The sequence below is a fragment of the Carlito syrichta genome, unplaced genomic scaffold (assembly GCF_000164805.1).
Source record: "Carlito syrichta isolate Samal-C Ts95f unplaced genomic scaffold, Tarsius_syrichta-2.0.1 Scaffold314837, whole genome shotgun sequence".
NCBI classification, from domain to species: domain Eukaryota; kingdom Metazoa; phylum Chordata; class Mammalia; order Primates; family Tarsiidae; genus Carlito; species Carlito syrichta.
In genome coordinates, this window is record NW_007258933.1 from 567732 (window position 1) to 588274 (window position 20543).

A 20543-nucleotide genomic window follows, 5' to 3' on the forward strand; every position below is an offset into this window, starting at 1 on the left:
CCATTTTTGTTTTGTTCACAATTTTTTATATTAACACCTAGCACAGTCTTGGCATATAAAAGAGGCTCAAATAATACCTGTTGAACAGACAAATGAATTCGCTTATCATGACTGAGGCGAGCCTTATGGAAGCTGTAATTATCCCTTTTATCCTATTCTAAAGTTGGTATCTAAGCCCAGGACCAAAGTTCCATAGAAGTAGATTTAACCTCAGCAAAAGCTACCATTTAGAAAGATTCAGAAATAGGATGAGCAATTTTGTAGGATGCTGAGCTCTTTGTCAAAAAGAGGCTGGAAAACCAAGTGCCCAGGTGAATAGGATCTCTCTGCATTAGGCAGAAGGCCAGTCTTGAAAATCTCAGGTGTCTTCAAACTCTTCTGGAGTTTTTCAGCTATTTGATTTTGCATTAGATTAAAATAAAGTATATATACAAACATCTCTAGAAAACATCTTAGAAGAAGCCATCTAATGAGACTTAAAAATTGATTATTCAGTTATGTATGCCCCTTCACAAGACTAAAACAAGTAAAGAATTTTTTAGCCGGCCATGGTGGCCCATGCCCGTAATCCCAGCACTTGCGAAGGCAGAGGCGAAAGAAACGTCAGAGCCCAGGGGTTTGAAACCAGCCCAAGCAACTTGGTGAGACCTCAACTCTGTAATACAAAAAATTACCCAGGAATGGTGGCACATGCTTGTGGTTCCATCTACTTGGAAGGTTCAGATGGAAGGACTGCCTGAGACCAGCAGGTCAAGGCTGCAGTGGCCGTGAGCATGCCACTGCACTGCAGACTGGGCAACAGAGTGAGACTCTTTCTCTCTCCCCCTCACTCATGTAATTATTAAATCAACTTAGTGAGGAAAGCAATGCTTCAGCTCATCCAGAGTAAGCGGCATGTCTGAAGTGCTAGAATTGTCAGGTTTAAAACTCCCAAATTAGTACTCTTTTCACTCAAATAGACCTCACTACTTTTTCCTCTAGCATAACCTATCCTTTAGGCTTAAATTTTCATCCTCATCTTGTATTGAAAACATCTTTCTCCCAAATTTCACTGGGAAAGGACCAAATGGAATTTTAAAATATAACTTTTCTCAGTAGGTATCAATTAAAAATATATTTTATTGATTATTATAGAAGTTATAAACATCTAACATAAATGAATTATAATACAACAGTGATTAAAGAATTTTTTTATAGCAGGATTTATTGAGAGGACAGAAAAGCTCCCACAGTGGGAGGGGACCTGAAGGGCTGCCCGATTAAAGAGTTTAAATTGTTAATGTAATATCTCATTACCTTTTATAATTAAGGAGCAACAATAATTAAATGTGATTTTTTTCACCCAGTTCAACAAAAGAAGATTCGAATTCAGAATAGCAATTTCATTAAATCAAGTATGACTTTAAAAAGGAATTTTTTTATTTCAGCAATGTTTAGTAAAGCACTGAGAATAGGATGGGCATTTATTACAGGCTAAACGGCAAGGGAGAATAGATCCAACAATATTTTATTTTCAGCTACTAGCTGTTTCTTAAAAGTTACACAAGGAAGTGATCTAATGATTAAAGACAAAGCAAAACACTGTCTTAGAGTCTGAAAGGACCTTTGGGACCCTTAGTTCAATTTCTTAATTTCTTCTTTTTTTTTTGAGTTGGAGTCTCACTCTGTCACCCAGACTGGAGTGCAGTAGACACACCCACCACTGCAGCCTCGACCTGCTGGGCTCCGGCGATCCTTCCGTCTCAGCCTTCCAAGTAGCTGGAACTACAGGCACGCGCTACCATGCCCGGCTAATTTTTGGCTTATTGTAGAGATGAGGTCTCACCAAGTTGCCCGGGCAGGTCTCGAACCCACAGGCTCAGGCAATTCACTCACCTCAGCCTCCCAAAGCACTGGGATTATAGGCTGAGCCACTGAGTCCAGCTTCATTTCTTCTTGAGGTAATACATTTGAGAGTCCACTTGCTATACGTACCTCTTCTTGGAGTTCATCCTTCCATGAAATGCCCTGAACTTTCTAAGAAAATCATAATCACTTCTATTTTTATATGTCATATCTTATGACACAATTATATATCGAAACTTGCATTTCTAAACTCCAAACGTGCATTCTCCTGTATGCATTTCATGTGCAGTGCCTTTGCCATGGAGTGCTTTTCCTTAACCAATCTTCCAGCTATAAAAGACATGAATGAGTAAACCTTGGAAAAGGGATAACATCTTTGATATTGTCAACTCCCAAGATGCACTGCAGGTAACGTTCAAATCCCATTCCAAAACCTCCATGTGGCACAGATCCAAATCGACGAAGGTCCAGATACCTGTTTTTTAAAAACAGAGAATCATCACCTATAAATGCTGTATGAGATCAGACGTTATGATAAGAATTTTATGTTTCAAAAGTATTTTGCAATGTTTTGTTATTGTCCACATCACTGTGGTAGACCAGTCTTTCCCCACCACAGACAGATGATGGAACTGGAGAAGATAAATTATCTATCCAAGGTTATGCAAACGGAAGTATATTCTGTCATTCAGTCATGAAGCTTTGGTCACTTGATGCTTTTCAAGTTATTTATACACTTATGTATAGAAAACTTGGTTATGAGACTACAGCAAATTTTCTAATAGCTTTACTAGTTTTCTTGAAAATGCATGAGACTGTATTTTGGTATGTTAATGATAATGCTCTTATTTTTTTTTCTTACCAAAATTATATTATTCAATACACAGAGGACAGTGAAGAGTTTTGCCTGATACATTACAAAAAGATTTCTCCTAGATTAGACTGTAAGTTACAATAGGGCAGGAACTATGCCTCATTCAACTTTTTACCTCCAGGGAATGCTCTAGAATAGGAGCTTACTACATGAAGGCTTATTGTTTGAAGGCACAAACAATTCTTGAGTGTTGGAGTGAGGAGAAACCTCCAGTTTTCTGCTTCACGCCTGGCAAAGGTGCCCAGGGTCATTTTTCTGGCAGGCTAGATGGACTCTGAAATCTACCAATGCATGTTCTATTCTCATTTAAGACTACTTGGCTAGAAAATGGCACAGTCATGATTGAAACTCAGATTCTAACACAACATCATTGGATTAAGTTATTTTAGAAAGGAAAAAAAAAAGGAAGACTATAAATATTTTTTTATGTTATTTGGTAGAGAAATCCTTGAGCTATATAATATTGATTAAAACAAGTTTATATCAGCCGGGCTCGGTGGCTCAGCCTGTAATCCTGCGCCTTTGGGAGGCTGAGGTGAGTGGACTGCCTGAGCCTGCGGGTTCGAGACCCGCCTGGGCAGTGAGACCTCATCTCTGCAATAAATCAAAAAATCAGCTGGGCGTGGTAGCGCACGCCTGTAATTCCGGCTACACGAAAGGCTGAGGCGGAAGGATCACCAGAGACCAGCAGGCGAGGCTGCGGTGGCCGGGAGCCGCTACTGCACTCCAGTCTGGGCAACAGAGTGAGACTCCAACTCAAAAAAAAACAAAAAAAAAAAACCCCAAAAAACAAGTTTATATCTTCTTGAAAGATTTGTAAAATCAGTTCCACAGTAAGACTTGAGCATAGCTGGTAGCCATTTGTCTCCTGAAGAATAAAGATTATCTGTCACCTATTTCCTCACGGCTAAAAACGATGGTTACATCTACTGGTATTTTAGAGAGTTAAGACTAGGTATTATGTATTTGTTTTATTTTATTTATTTGTTTTAGAGTCAGAATCTTGCTCTGTCACCCAGATTGGAGTGCAGTGGCACACTCCAGGCCACCGCAGCCTCGACCTGCTGGGCTCAGGTGATCCTTCTGCCTCAGCCTTCCAAGTAGGCGGAACTACAGGCGAGCACTATCATGCCCAGCTAATTTTTGATTTGTTGTAGAGATGAGGTCTCACCAAGTTGCCCGGGTGAGTCTTGAACCCACGGGCTTAGGCAATTCACTTGCCTCGGCCTCCCAAAGTGTTGGGATTACAGGCTGAGCCACTGAGCCCGGCTGGTACTTATATTTTTGAATTCCAACTAGAAGAGCAACAACTGGATGAGAGATCAATAGGACAGGGGTATCTAGTATAAAACTTCAGATTAATAAAAACTGTAAGGAATAAAGGAAGGAACATCGTCTTAATGATTGAAATATTTGGTAACTATTAATAAATTAACTTTTAAGTTTAAAAGGTATAGGGAAAAGGTATACTTTGACTTAGTGACAAAATGAGATGAAGGGCACACCAAACCATCTGTGACGAACACCTGCAGAACTTGAGCTGGATGCTACGAGGTCCAGCAATAGGTTTAGATGGGTCTAAATTTGTCATACATAGATGTCGAAATGCTGACATGAATGAATGTCTGCAAACTCAATCAGCAGAGGTAGTGTTGGTACTTGGTTTTTTGGTTGCCTTTGCTTTGATAGATGAAAAAAATCCACTTCTTAAAAAAAAGTTTTTTAATCTGTATTTCTAATCTGTTTGATTGCTATTGTCATTAAATTGGTTCTAGAGTAGCCAGAATATAAAAGACAAGTTACAAAATTTGTGGAACCAGTTACAGATTTCATTTGCAGCTGGCATGTAGAACAGGAAATGACTACACTCTTAGACACCTGGAGTGTCCACTCAGAGTCTGGTGGAACACAAGCAGAGATCACAGATGTGAAGAAAGAATCTGAGGTAAAATGCATAAGCTTGCCCATTCAGACTTACCCACCTAATAACAAGACTCAGAACAACAGAAGGAAAGAGAGTAGGAGGTAGGCATTTACTGAGCTTCTATTTTTTTTTTTTTTTTTGAATTGGAGTCTAACTCTGTCATCCAAGATGGAGTGCAGTGGCACGCTCACGGCCACTGCAGCCTCAACCTGCTGGGCTCAGGAGATCCTTCTGCCTCAGCCTTCCAGTAGCTGGAACCATAGGCATGCACCACCATGCCCAGCTAATTTTTGGATTTACTGTAGAGATGAGGTCTCGCCAAGTTGCCCAGGCGGGTCTCGAACTTGTGGGCTCAGACAATCCTCTCACCTTGGCCTCCCAAGGTGTAGGGATTATAGACATGAGCCACCATACCAGGCCTACTTAGCTTCTGTTCTACCTAGATACTTAACCTATATTGTTTCATTTTACCCTCACAATAACCCTGTGAAGGAGACATTATCATTCTATCCCATAGCCAAGAAAACCAATACTCAGAGAGATTAAATATTGCCTAAGGTCATTACTGGTAAGTTTGAGGTGGGAACCAAAAAAACTTGGAATTATCTTTTTTGGAGGACAGGCCCCTTGTAGAACAGGCTTCACCGGCTAGTTAAGTGTTCCGGGAACCCATAGGCATCAGCATATCAGCTAGTATTGTTGTAAGAGGCTGTGTTTGGCTTCAGTGAATTTGTTTTTAAGATTCTTTCAGTATGTTTGCCCATTTTATGATGTACCTGTCCACAACGCATTGCATGTTCAGCAGTTTTTGACCAAAAATGGCACGATCTCCATGCCCCACCTTCCCTATCACTCGATCTCACCCCAAGTGACTTTTTTTTTCCTTAGGTGAAAAAAGTCCTCAAAGGAAAACATTTTGCTGATGTGGAAGAGGTGAAACAAAAAATGGCAAAAGCACTAAAAGGTATCAAAATGGACAGGTAAAAATTGTTTTGAGCAGTGGAAAAAGCATCTTGACAGGTGTAGTGCATCAAATGGAGAGTACTTTATTTCCTTCCTTCCTTCCTTCCTTCCTTCTTTCTTTCTTTCTGAGTTGGAGTCTCACTCTGTTGCTCAGGTTGGAGTGCAGTGGCATGCTCACGGCCACCGCAGCCTTGACCTACTGGGCTCAGGCGATCCTTCCAAGTAGCTGGACCTACAGGTGAACGCTACTACGTCCAGCTTATTTTTTGGTTTATTGTGGAGATGAGGTCTCACCAAGTTTCCCAGGCTGGTCTTGAACCCCCAAGCTCAGGCAATCCTCTCGTCTCGGCCTCCCAAAGTGCTGGGATTACAGGCTTGAGCTACCATGCCTGGCAAACAGAGAGTACTATAAAGGTGACTGAAGTTTAAGCATGTGAATAAATAAACAATTTTTTATAAATAAATTCTGGTTTTTGGGGGTCCCCCCTCATGCAAGGGATTCAAAGACCATTACCTAACCCAGCTTTAGCTTTTTACATCTCTGAAACCTATTTGCTTCTTTACCAAAAGGCAAAAGTGTAACTTGCTCCTTCCTCTTCCTGGGGACAGCAAAAGGATTAATAATGTTCTTGATATTATTGTACCAAGATCCTGAAGGAGTACAAGTACAGAAATATAAATAAATAATTTATATATGTTAAAAAGTACTTCAAGAAAGGGACTGCAGAAAGAAAACCAGAACAACTTTGAGGAAGTGAATGTCTGAGTACAGACAGGTGGTCTTCCCTAAGCAGCTCAGATGTCTACAGGTCATAGAGACCTGAGGATCACTTAGCTCAAGTCCCTGAATTCACACACAAAGAAACTGAAACATAATGGTTATGAGCAGAGAAATCAGAGAGATCAAGTCCTCACTCCGTGCTTTTAACTGGGTGATGTTGGTTACATTAGGTAACATCTTTGGGCCTCAGGTCTAAAGGGGTAATAAAAAGAGGCCAATATAGTACCTAACTCATAGGCTGTTATGATGATTACATGAGATAATATATATAAAAAATTAAGCCGGGCTCGGTGACTCAGCCTGAAATCCTGCGCCTTTGGAAGGCTGAGGTAAGTGGATTGCCTGAGCCCGCGGGTTTGAGACCCGCCTGGGCAGGCGAGACCTCATCTCTACAATAAGTCAAAAAAATTAACCAGGCGTGGTAGCACGCGCCTGTAGTTCCAGCTACTTGGAAGGCTGAGGTGGAAGGATTGCCGGAGCCCAGCAGGCCGAGGCTGCGGTGGCCGGGAGCGGCCACTGCACTCCAGTCTGGGCGATAGTGAGACTCCAACTCAAACAAACAAACAAACAAAAATTTAAACAGTTATCTGACACATAATAAGTAATAACTAAAAGGTAGCTATTCTTATCACTGTTTTTCAAGAATCCAAAGGGGGTAAGTAATCTTCTGAGTGCCCCTCCTCTCCCTCTCCTGTTCACTGTTCTTAGCACTCCTCCATAGGGACTTAGGAATACCAAAAAAAACTATTCTAGGCAACACTCAGACAAGCAGTGAGAATAAGAATTATTAGAGGCCACATTCTTACCATTGGTAGACTTCTGTAAGTCCTAATCTGTGAAAGAAAAACAACAAAGTTCTTTCAGGGAATGGCAATGGGCAAATATGTTAAGCACTAAACACTTGCTCTGGGTTGTGAGGAAAGAGCTCTTTATAAATAAGTACACAGGCCGGGCTCGGAGGCTCAGCCTGTAATTCCAGCACTTTGGGAGGTCAAGGTGAGGGGACTGCCTGAGTCTGGGGGTTTGAGACCTACCTGGGCAACTTGGCAAGACCTCGTCTCTACAATAAATCAAAAAAATTAGCCAGGTGTGGTAGCGTGTGCCTGTAGTTCCGGCTACTTGGGAGGCTGAAGTGGAAGAATCACCAGAGCCCAGCAGGTGGAGGCTGCGGTGGATGGAGTATGCCACTGCACTCCAGTCTGGGTGACAGAGCGAGACTCCAACTCAAAAAACAAAAGAAAACAAAAAAAAGCAGCACACAAAAAAGCCTGTGCTCTCAAATAACATACAATATAGTTGATGAGCTGAAATTTTATGGTAAGTTAGCCAATAACCCAAGGTATTATCAAATAAGCAGTTTAAACAATAAATGCTACAGAAAGAAAATAGGATCAAGAGCCCAAAAGAAGGGATTCACTTGAGATTAGTTTATCGTCCCATGACATAAGAAAAGCACTATTATTATTGTTAAGATTCTTGGGAGGTACACATTGGCAAGGGACACACTGACACAGTTTTCTTTCTTTTTGAGTTGGAGTCTCACTCTGTTGCCTGGGCTGGAGTACAGTGGCATGCTCACGGCCACCTCAGCCTCGACCTGCTGGGCTCAGACGATCCTTCCGCCTCAGCCTTCCGAGTAGCTGGACTTACAGGCATGCGCCACCATGCTCGGCTAAGTTTTTTGATTTATTGTAGAGATGAGGTCTCACCAAATTGCCAGGCTAGTCTCGAACCTGTGGTCTCAGGCAATCTTCTCAACTCAGCCTCCCAAAGTGCTGGGATTATAGTGTGAGTTACCGCACCCGGCTCAGACACAGCTTTCATTCTTCAACACTAAACCAATAATATAGATTCTGAGGTTGCCTTTGTAGTATGGCTGAAAATTGGTGCTTGTTAAATTTGAGAAATATTAATAAAATTTCAAGCTCTTATTGCTTATAAAAATTAATCCCAGCTCTTTAAAAAATGTACTGGGGAACACTATATCTAAAGTGATTAGGACAATGAAAAATTCAAATATATAAAAACACAGAAAATATGAACAGTAGCCACAGACAAATTCCTGAGACAAGGAATCACATATATTCATTTCATTAGAAAAGAAAAATTTGCATATTAACAGATATTAGGTAAACATTTAATGCTATGAGGAAAGGTTTCCTGAAGGAAAAAAGCAAGCAAAGAAAACAGACCAATTAATCTTTCAACAGATAAGTTTCTCGCCATGTGTGATTTTTATTGTGCTTTTAAAAATACTCAGAGAATTCTCAGATTCTTTCCATCTAAATAGTCTAACTTCACTTCAATTCCATAACTTTCCCAGGACTTTCTAACACTTACAGTAGTAGAGTAAGAAGTCTGTAGTCTAACTGATACAAAGTATCTTCCCCAAACATACTTATTCCTATACTTTTGGATCATAACTCCACAGAGCAGTTCGAATGACAGAGATTACAAAACTAAATTGCCCAAGAGATTTTATATACAGAGTGAGATTTTGGAAAAGCATCAACTGCTTAAGCATTTCTCCATTAGGAAAAGAAGGTCTTACAAATAGGTTCTTTAACAGAATATTTTATGGCTTTTCCAGGTTACTATGAAACCCAATATTACCTAGAGAGAAGGTTCAATCATACAGACATGGCAAAGTCTTTTTTTTTTTTTTTTAAGTTTTGCACAGTAAAAGTAAAAATCATGGAAAACAGAGGTTTGTAACCTTGGTTAGTTTAGGAAGTCATTATGGTTTGTTGGCAGACTATACATATACAGGAGTGGTAGTTCAATTAGAAACATGATTCTCTGCTTCCCATCTCCAAAACATTGTCTATGTGCTTATGGATTCATTTTCCAAGTCTCAAACAGTAAGTTAAAATAAAGTTATTCAAATAACTAAATTAAGACCCTTACATAGTAAAGAACCAGAGAAAGAGAAATGTGCTTATTCTAAATGCTAGCTTAGTGGATACCTTTAGTAGTTGTCTTTCCCTAACTTTATCTTTTCCCTGATTCAGAGTTTGTCTTTATGTCCCCATAGGAGTCTGTCAATCATAATTGAGAGTAACAAAAAGAAGATAAGAGGAAAATATAGGACAACTTTGAGGGGGAAATCTCCCTCCTCATTTGAATTATTTTATTTTCTAGAGTTAGGGATCTTACTCTGTTGCCTAGGCTGGAGTACAGTGGCACATCACGGCACACAATTTGACTTCCTAGGCTCAGGTGATTCTTCTGTCTCAGCCTCCCAAGTAGCTGGGACTACAGGCAGGCACCAACATGCCCAGCTAATTTTTTTTATTTTTAGAGATGAGGTTTCACTTTGTGCCCAGGTTGGTTTTGAACTTCTGGGCTCAAGCACTAATTTTATTATTAACTTTTTTAAAAGCTACTTTCCATAGGGAAAGATATATACAAGTAGCAGGCACTTTTTTTTTTTAGTTGGAGCCTCACTCCGTGGCCTTGACTAGCTGGGCTCAGGCGATCCTTTTGCCTCAGGCTTCCAAGTAGCTGGGACTACAGGTTTGTGCCACCATGCCTGGTTAATTTTTTTAACTTATTGTAGAGTGAGGTCACATCAAATTGCCCAGGCTGGTCTCGAACCCCTGGGCTTAGGCAATCCTCTCATCTCAGCCTCCTAAAGTCTGGAATTACAGGCATGAGCCACCATGCCTGACCAGCAGGCACATACTGTTGCAAGCTTTTCTTTTCCTGAGACAGGGCCTTGCTCTGTCACCTGGGCTGGGGTACAATGGCATGATGATAGCTCAGTGCAGCCCCAAACTCCTGGGCTTAAGGGATCCTCCTACCTCAGCCTCCTGAGTAGTTAGGACTACAGGTATGCACCACCACAATCTCATTAATTTTTTAATTTTTTGTAGAGATGGGGGTCTCACTCTTGTTGTCCAGGCTTGTTCGGGCTTTTCATATAACAGTTCAGTCTTAAAAAAAGGAGGCTGGACATGGTGGATCAAGATGTAATCCTAGCACATTAGGAGGCCGAGGTGAGAGGATTGCCTGAGTCCAGGGGTTCAAGGCCAGACTGGGCAACTTGATGAGATCTCGTCTTTACAATAAATCAAAAAATTAGCGAGGTGTGGTGGCGCGTGCCTTTCCAGCAACTTGGAAGGCTGAGGCGGAAGGATCATCTGAGCTTAGCAGGTTGAGGCTGAAGTAGCTGTGAGCATGCCATTGCACTCCAGCATGGGGGACAGAGTGAGATTCCAACTAAAAACAAAAACAAAAACCCCCAAAAAGGGAAGCTCAGAGAAGTTAAGTAATAACTTGCTCAAGGTCACATCAAATCTCAGATCCAGGTCTGTCAGGCACTCATGTTCTTTTCTGTTACTACGCCAAGACCACCTTTGAGTGACTCATCCCCCATTTCTGAATTGCGTCTAAGTCTCACCAATACCTGGCCAAGCGCTGCTCTAAGAAATGGTACCGTTCTTCTCTGAGGCTTCCTCCAAAGAGTTCCCCAACACCAGGAACCAGAAGATCAACAGCAGCAACCTAGAAAGGAAAAACAAATCATTATTAGCATTATATTTTCAGGTGATTCCAATAGTTAGCTTCTCAAGCAGGCAGAATTTTAACATTGGACAATGGCTGATTTAACTGTCTAACAAAATCTTAGTTTATATGTCCATGATCCCTGTTTCCTCTCTCCTCTTGCACCATTTATGTTGTATATGTAACAAAAGAGTGCTTTCTTCATAAATGTGATGTAAATGTCAATTTTGAAAATGTGGAAAGCATTAAAAATTATGAAATAGTAGAAATTACCTATCACCATAAAAAAATTACATTTGGGCACACATTTCCTTTCAGGTTTTTTTTTTAAAATACCTCTATAAAAAGAGTATGTGAGAGCTCAAATTACATGTAAAAAATTACCATTTTAACTGCCTTACCTAATACTATATAATTAACATTTTTCCTTTGTCTGTAAAAATACTTCACACATTTAATATTTTAATAGCTGCATAGTTTATTGTTTAGAATTATTAATATTATAATTTATTTAACTGCTTTCCTTTTTCTTTTTTTTAGTGACAAAGCAGGATTTATTGAGAGGACAGAAAAGCTCCCACAGTGGGAGAGGACCTGAGGGAGTTGCCCAACTGCTTTCCTTTTTCATTTAACACTTAGGTGTGTGAATAGCTTTGTTTGTTTGTTTTTTAAATAAACAATAGGACAGTAAAGAGATTTCTTTAATTTGTAGTATTTTGTTAGGACATATAAAAGAAGTTCTGATTATTAATGAAAAAAGTACAAATTAAAAGAATAAGATGCCATTTTGGAGTTATCAAAATGGTGCTGATAAGAAAATAACATATCTGCAGGACTAGGTCTGAAAGAAAAAAAATAGCATACACAATATAAACAAGAGAATGTGTAAACCAATACTTTCATACAATTGATATCACCTTTTTGGTTAGCAATTAGGCAACAAATAGTCAAAAACCTTAAAAATGCAATATGCTTTTTACTCAGCAATAGCAGTTCTACGAAGCAGTCCTAACAAAATTATCAGAGATGCTAAAAAAGATTAATGCACAGGATGTTTAGTACAGTAATACCTCTAATAACAAAAAATTCAAATGTACGTCAGTAGGAGACTGTTAAATTTTAGACATGAATAGGAAAAAGATTAAACAGATTGTTGAGGGGGAAAAATAATAAAGAAATTCTGGACATAACTGGACATTTGCCCAATTGAGATCTAATAGACATGTATAGAATACTCCACCAAACACCACAGAATATACATTCTTCTAATCTGCATATGGAATATATTCTAAGATTGACCATATGCTCAGTCATAAAGCAAGTTTCAAAAAATTGAAACCATCTTCTTGGACTAAATTGGAATAAAATTAGAAATCAATATAAGAGGAACTCTCAAAACCACAAATACAACAAAACTGAACAACTTCTTCCTGAATGACTTTTGAATAAACAACAAAATTAGGGAAAAAAAAAAAATTATTTGAAACAAATGAAAATAGAGGCACACATACCCAAACCTCCAGGATACAGCAGAAACAGTGCTAGGAGGAAAGTTTATAGCACTAAATGCCCACTTGAAGAAAATAGAAAGATCTCAAATTAGCAACCTAACACTTCACTTAAAGGAACTAGAAAGACAAGAACAAATGAATGCCAAAGCTAGCAGAAGAAAAGAAATAACTAGAATCATATCAAAATTAAATGAGATTGAGACCATAAAACTATACAAAGTGGCTGGGCTCGGCGGCTCAGCCTGTAATCCCAGTACTTTGGGAGGCCGAGGCGAGTGGATTGCCTGAACCCGCGGGTTCGGGACCAGCTTGGGCAATTTGGTGAGACCTCGTCTCTACAATAATATAAAAAATAACTGGGCATGGTAGCGTGCACCTGTAGTTGTGGCTACTAGGAAGGCTGAGGTAGAAGGATTGCTGGAGCCCAGCAGGTCAACGCTGGGGTGGCCATGAGCGTGCCATTGCATTCCAGCCTGGGCAAAGGAGTGAGACTCCAATTTAAAACAAAGCAAAACAAAACAAAACTATAGAAAGTATCAACAAAACAAAAAGTTGGTTCTTTGAAAGCATTTACAAAATGACAAACTGCTAGCTAAAGTAACAAAGAAAAAAAGAGAGAAAATTCAAATAAGTCAAACCAGAAATTACAAAGGTAACATTACAACTGATCACACACAATGCAAAAGGTTCTCAGCGTCTACTATTTAACATCTCTATGCGCAAAAAATAGAAATCTAGAGGAAATGGAAAAATTTCTTGAAACACACACCTCCTAAGAGTGAACCAGGATGAAATTAAAACCCTAAAGAGACCAATAATATTTACAAAATTCACTCAGTAATTAAAAAAAAAAAAGGCCCAGAACCAGACAGATTCGCAGCTGAATTCTACCTGACACACAAAGAAGAGCTAGTACCAATCTACTGACTTCCAAAAAAGCGAGGACAAGGGATTCCTCCCTGACTCATTCTATGAAACTGGTATCATCCTAAAACCAAAATCTGGCAAGGACACAATAAAAAAAAGAAAACAACAGGTCAATAACCCTGAACACAGACACAAAAATCCTCCACAAAATACTAGCAAACCAAATATAGCAGCACATCAAAAAGATCATTTACAATGATCAAGTGGGTTTTTTATTCCTGGGATTCAAGGATGATTCAACGTATATACACCAATAAATGTGACTCACCACATAAACAGAAATTAAAAACAAAAACCATACGATCATCTCAACAGATGCAGAAAAAGCATGATTAAATACATTACGGCCAGGCTTGGTGGCTCAGCCTAATCCCAGCACTTTGGGAGGCCAAGGTGAGAGGATTGCCTGAGCCCACAGGTTCAAGACCAGTCTGGGCAACTTGGTGAGACCTCATCTCTACAATAAATAAAAAATTAGCTGGGCATGATAGCGCATGTCTGCAGTCCTGGTTACTTGGAAGGCTGAGTTGAAAGGATTGCTGGAGCCCAGCAGGTCGACGCTGTGGTGGCTGTGAGTGTGCCACAGCACTCCAGCCTGGGTGATGGAGTGAGACTCCAATTAAAATAATAATAATAATAAATTAATAAATAAATAAGTACAACAGTATTTCATAATAAGAATCTTCAACAAACTAGGCATTGAAGGGACATATCTCAAAACAACAAGAGCTGTCTATGTCAAACACACAGCCAACATCACACTGGACTGGAACAAGACAAGGATGTCCACTATCACCACTCTTGTTTAACACAGTATTGGAAGTCCTAGCCGAGCAATCAAGCAAGAGAAAGAAATAAAGGGTATACAAATTGGAAAAGAGGAAGTCAAATTATTTCTGTTCACTGATGATATGACTCTATACCTAGAAAACCCTAAAGATTCCTCTAAAGATACCCAGACCCAGCAATTGACTTCAACCAAGTTTCAGAATACAAAAACAACACACAAAAATCAATAGCATTTCTATACACCAATAACATTCAAGTTGAGAACCAAATGAAGAATGCAATCCCATTTACCCGGACCATACACACATACACAAAATACCCAGGAATACCCGGGAATTTAACCAAGGAGGTAAAACAGCTCTACAAGGAAAGCTACAAAACACTGGTGAAAGAAATCATGGATGACACAAAGAAATGGAAAAACATTCCATGCTCATAAATTATAGGAATCATTATCATTAAACTGTCCATACTGCCCAAAGCAATCTACAGATTCAATGCAATTCTTAATCAAACTACTAATGTCACTTTTCACAAAATTAAAGAAAACAATTATAAAATTCACATGGTACCAAAAAGGAGCTCAATAGCCATAGCAATCATAAGCAAAAGAAACAAAGCCAAAGACATCACATTACACAATTTCAAACCATACTACAAGGTTACAGTAACCAAAACAGCATAATAACATTACAAAAATAGGCACATAGATCAATGGAACAGAAAAGAGAACACAGAAATACAGCCACATAACTACAGCCAACTGATCTTCAACAAAGTCAACAAAAATAAATAACCTATTTAACAAATAGTACTGGAAAAACTAGTTAGCCATATGCAGAAGAATGAAACTGGATGCCTACTCTGACCATATACAAAAATTAACTCAAGATGGATTAAAGACTTGAATGTGAAGTCTCAAACTATAAGCGCTCTAGAAGAAAACCTAGGAAAAATTCTTACAAACATTACCCTAGGCAAAGAATTTATGACTAACATCTCAAAAGCAAAAATTACAAAAATAAAAACTGACAATTGGGTCCTAATTAAACTAAAGAGCTTCTGCACAGCAAAAGAAACTATCAACAGAGTAAACAGACAACTTATAAAAGGGAAGAAAACATTTGGAAATTATGTATCCAACAAAGGACTAATACCCAGAATTTATAAGGAACTCAAACATATCAACAAGAAAAAAAATAACCTAATTAAAAAGTGGGCAAGGGCAGGAACAACAGACACTTCTCGAAAGAAGACATACATGTGGCTCAACATCACTCATCATCAGAGAAAAACAAATTAAAACCACAATGAGACACTATCTCACGTCAGCCTGAATGGCTACTGTTCAAAAGTAAAAACAAAACAAAACAAAAACATGTTGTGCGAGCATGCAAAGAAAAGGAAATGTAAATTAGCTCAGCCCCTGTGGAAAGCAGCTTGAAGATTTTTCAAAAAACTAAAAATAGAACCACCATTTAACCCAGCAATACCATTACTGGGTGTATACCCAAAGGAATTTAAACTGTTCTAACAAAAAGACATCTGTACTCATGTTTATTGTCACACTGTTCACAACAGCAAAGTCATGGAATCAACCAAGGTGCTCATCAATAATGAACTAGATAAAGAAAATGTGGTACACATACACCATGGACTACTATGCAGGCATAAAAAAGAATGAAATCATGACCTTTGCAGCAACATGGATGCAGCTGGATGCCATTATCCTAAGTGAAATAAACTCAGAAACAGAAAATCAAAAACTGTGTGCACACACATAAGTGAGAGTCAAACAATGGGTACATAGGCACATAAAGATGGAAAAAATAGACACTGGAGACTTCTATACGAAAGGGCAGGGTAGGGCAGGGAAGGAAAGGGGGCAAGCATTGAAAAATTACCTATTGGGTACAATGTTCACTAATTGGATAGTGGTTTTAAGAGAAGCCCAAACCCCATCATTATGTAATAAACTCATGTAACAAACCTACACATGTACCCTCTGAATCTAAAAGAAAAAAGAAGATGGGGTATTTAAATCACCAACTAAAACTATTTAATTATCTGTCTTTTCTTTTTCTTTTTTTTTTTGAATTGGTGTCTCACTCTGTTGCCCAGACTGGAGTGCAGTGGCACGCTCCCGGGCACTGCAGCCTCGACCTGCTGGGCTCCGGCACCTCAGCCTTCCAAGTAGCCAGAACTACAGGAGTGCGCTACCACGCCCAGTTAATTTTTGATTTATTGTAGAGATGAGGTCTTGCGGGTCTCGAACCCCTATAGGCTCAGGCAATCCACTCGCCTCAGCCTCCCAAAGTGCTAGGATTACAGGCTGAGCCAGGAACTTGGCCTGTCGTTTTAATTAAGCCAGTTTTCACATTTAAAATAAAAAGAGAAAAAGACTGACATCAACATAAGACGTTAATTGTGCTGCCACTGTGATGGCATTACAAATATTTAAAAAATTTTTTCTTCTTTTTAATTTGTATTTTTAAATGTTCTGCAGTAAAGATGTGTTATACCTTTGCAATAGAAAACATCAAAAAACCCTTTTTCTTTTTTTTTTGAATTGGCATCTTACTCTGTTGCCCAGACTGGAGTACAATGGCAGGATCATGGCTTACTGCAGCCTCAACTTCCTGGGTTGAAGCGATCCTTCTGTCTCAGTCTTCCAAGGACTGGGGCTACAAGCACATACCACCACACCCAGCTAAATTTATTTTTTGTAAAGATGAGGTCTCACTATGTTACTCAGGCTGATCTCAAACTCCTGGGCTCAAGCAATCTTTCCACCTCAGCCTCCCGAAGTGCTGGGATTATAGATGTGAGCCACCACATCTAGCCTCAAAAAGCTTTTTTTTTTTTTTGAGTTGGAGTCTTACTCTGTTGCCCAGACTGGAGTGCAGTGGCTGCTCCCGGCCACCGCAGCCTTGACCTGCTGGGCGATCCTTCCGCCTCAGCCTTCCAAGTAGCCAGAATTATAGGCATGCGCTACCATGCCTGGCTGATTTTTTGATTTATTGTAGAGATGAGGTCTCGCTGTCCAGGCAGGTCTCGAGCCCGCGGGCTCAGGCAATCCACTCACCTCAGCCTCCCAAAGGCGTGGGATTACAGGCTGAGCCACCGAGCCTGGCTCAAAAAGCTTTTTTTTTTTTTCATAATCAATATTTTTTATTATGGTTTTGTGGGGTACAGTTAAGGGTTAGGTGTACAATTACATTTCATTCAGGCACCCTGTTGATAAGAGGTGTTTCCCTAACCCCAGACAGATATTTGCTACTGTTAATCCCATCTCCCTCCCCCGCCATAGTTTCCCAGTACGGTCAGTCATTTTCTTATAGTATTACATTGCATGTTCAAGGTCCATTATATGAGTGAGAATATGTGATACTCAGATCTTTGTTTCTGTGAGAGGTCACTCAGTATTGTAGACTCTAGTTCCATCCAGGTTGCTGCGAAATTCATGATTTGTTCTTTTTTATGGCTGCGTAGTATTCCATCGTGTATATGTACCACATTTTTTATCCAGTCCTCTTTTGATGGGCAGCATGGTTGTTTCCAGGTTCTTGCTATTGTGAACAACGCTGCGATAAACATACGTGTGCAGGTATCTTTTTGATAGAGTGATTTGAGTTCTTCAGGGTATATTCCCAGTAGGGGGATTGCAGGGTCATATGGGAGGTTGATATTTAGAGCTTTTAGGAATCGCCATACTGCTTTCCACAGAGGTTGCACTAGTTTACACTCCCACCAACAGTGTAGAAGTGTTCCCTTTTCGCCACACCCTCTCCAGCAGCTGTTATTTTTTGAGTTGTTGATAACTGCCATTCTGACTGGAGTTAGGTGGTATCTCAGTGTGGTTTTGATTTGCATCTCCCTGATAATTAGTGAGGTCAAAAAGCTTTTAACAGAAGAAAATGATAGGCTTAGAATGGCTTTTATCAAAAAGATGAAACGTTTAGAGACAATGCAGGGAAAAGGAACTCCTATATATTATTGGTGAGAATGTAAATTAATACAGCCATTATGAAAAATGATATGAAGGTTCCTCAAAAACTAAAAATAGGACTACCATATGACCAAGTAATCCCACTTCTGGGTATATATCCAAAGGAACTGAAATCAACATGTTGAAGTGATATTTTCACTCTTGTGTTCATCGCAGCATTATTCACAATAGTCAAGATATGGAAACAACCAAGGTGTCCATCAACAGACAAATGGATAAAGAAAATGTGGTATATAGACACAGTGGGGGAAGTCCTGCCATTTGTGACAATATAGATGAATCTGGAAGACATTATGCTAAGTGAAATAAGTCAGGCACAGAAAGGCAAATACCACATGGTATCACATGTAGAGTCTAAAAAAGCTGAACTCAGAGAGTAGAATGATGGTTACCAGAGGCTGGGGAGGGACGGAATGGAGAATTGCTGATCAAAGGGTACAAAGTTTCAGATAGAGGACTAGAAGACAGGAGAATGGGAATTGTTAAGCAAAGGATGCAAGGTTTCAGAAAGACAAGAGGAACAGATTTTGAGGTTTATTGCCCACCAGGGGGACTGTAGTCAATAACAAAGTATTATATATTTCAAGATAACTACAAGTAAATTTCTTTTTTTTGAGTTGGAATCTCACTCTGTCCCCTAAACTGGAGTGCAGTGGCATGCTCATGGCCACAGTAACCTCGACCTGCTAGGCTCAGGCGATCCTTCCGCCTCAGCTTTCCGAGTAGCCGGAATTACAGGCATGCGCTACCACGCCCGGCTGATTTTGTGATTTATTGTAGAGATGCGGTCTCGCCAAGTTGCCCAGGCAGGTCTCGAACCTGCGGGCTCAGGCAATCCACTCACCTCAGCTAAAAGTAAATTTCAAATGTCTCACTTAAAAAAAAAAAAATGGCAGGCCAGTCTAGGGGGCTCAGCTTGTAATTCCAGCACTTTGGGAGGCCAAGGGGAGGGGACTGTCTGAGCTTGGGGATTTGAGACCAGTCCAGGCAACTTGGCAAGACCTCGTCTCTACAATAAATAAATTAAAAAAAAAAAAAATTAGCCGGGCGTGGTAGGTGTGCCTGTAGTTCCAGCTACTTGGAAGGCTGAGGTGAAAGGATTGCCTGGAGCCCAGCAGGTCAACACTGGAGCAGCTGTGAATGTGCCACTGCACTCCAGCCTGGGTGATAGAGTGAGACTCCAACTTAAAAACAAAACAAAACAAGACAGAGAGGTAAGCAAGGTGATAGATATGGTATTCAGCTTGATTTAATCACATAACATTGTATACATATATCAAAACATCACATTATATCTCATAAATATAACAAAGACTTGTCAAAGCAACAACAAAACAAAACAAAACAAATAAAAAGAAGGCCCAAGTATATCCAAAATCGATCACCTCCAAGGTTTTAAAGTAGGTGAAATTCCATGCAACAAGAGTGGGCAGTTACTGTTTTTGATACTATAAGTACTGGAAAGTTTAAGTGCCAAGGTGAAAAAGGTCTACTGACTCAAAAAGATGCCGGAGAATCAGCTATTATGGAAGAACAGGAAGTAGGTAGTCAGAATGAGGCTGATGGCCAGTCATGAGGGGTATGAGGCAACCCTTGTTGAGGTGTTCTGTTTTTCCCATGAAGCTGATAAGCATCAAACATGAGATCTACTTCTTGCTAAATCTTACTGCTAATATTTGGATCTTTTTTTAAATGCTATTTTTAGAGGCATGTAAAAGACTCATTTACCTTTGATTACAAACCTCCTTCTAATACTTGAGTTTTCAGTGGAGCGTTCACTGTGTAACTACACTGGCTTTAGGCCTTTCTGCCTGGCCTTTACTCATCTAGAATATTTACAACCACACAGTAATAGCAGTGGAACTGGAAGTTTCTGACCCTTGTGAGTCACCTTCAAAATCATATGCCATCATAGGATGGCTACAGTTAAAGAAAAAATGATTCCAAACTGGCCTTCCTAATTTCCAGAATACATATGCAACTGGTTATGCCCAACGACTTCTGTACTTGCTATTACAAAAGTAAGGTAGTAGTCACTACATCAGGATAGGCTAGGTTAAGCTCTGTAGAAGCTTCCAACAAGGTTTTTCAGTCTCTGCATTAAAAACATTTGTGGGTTGGGTGTGGTGGCTCAGGCCTGTAATCCCAACACTTTGGAGGGCCAAGGCAAGAGGATTGCTCAAGTCCATGGGTCCGAGATCAGCCTGGGCAACTTGGTGAGACCTCATCTCTACAATAAATAAAAAAATAAGCCAGGTGTGGTAGCATGTGCCTGTAGTTCCAGCTACTTGGTTTGTTTTTTTGAGTTGGAGTCTCACTCTGTCACCCAGACTGGAGTGCAGTGGCTGCTCCCAACCACTGCAGCCTCTACCGGTTGGGCTCTGGTGATCCATCCGCCTCAGCCTTCCAAGTAG

At 39.9% G+C, this 20543-nt stretch overlaps 1 protein-coding gene across 2 annotated transcripts in view; it reads right to left on the bottom strand.

Moving 5' to 3' along the window:
- Positions 1-1891: 1891 nt before the first annotated feature.
- The window catches only part of NARS2 (asparaginyl-tRNA synthetase 2, mitochondrial (putative)), a 136976-nt gene continuing 118324 nt past the window's right edge, over positions 1892-20543 (bottom strand). For both annotated transcript variants that reach the window (XM_008072060.1, XM_008072061.1), the window contains 3 exons: positions 10796-10893; positions 7194-7220; positions 1892-2320 (listed from right to left, as the gene is read on the bottom strand). In XM_008072060.1, the coding sequence (XP_008070251.1) occupies positions 2176-2320; positions 7194-7220; positions 10796-10893 (270 nt within the window). In that variant the 3' untranslated portion in view covers positions 1892-2175. The remainder of the gene's footprint in view (positions 2321-7193; positions 7221-10795; positions 10894-20543) is intronic.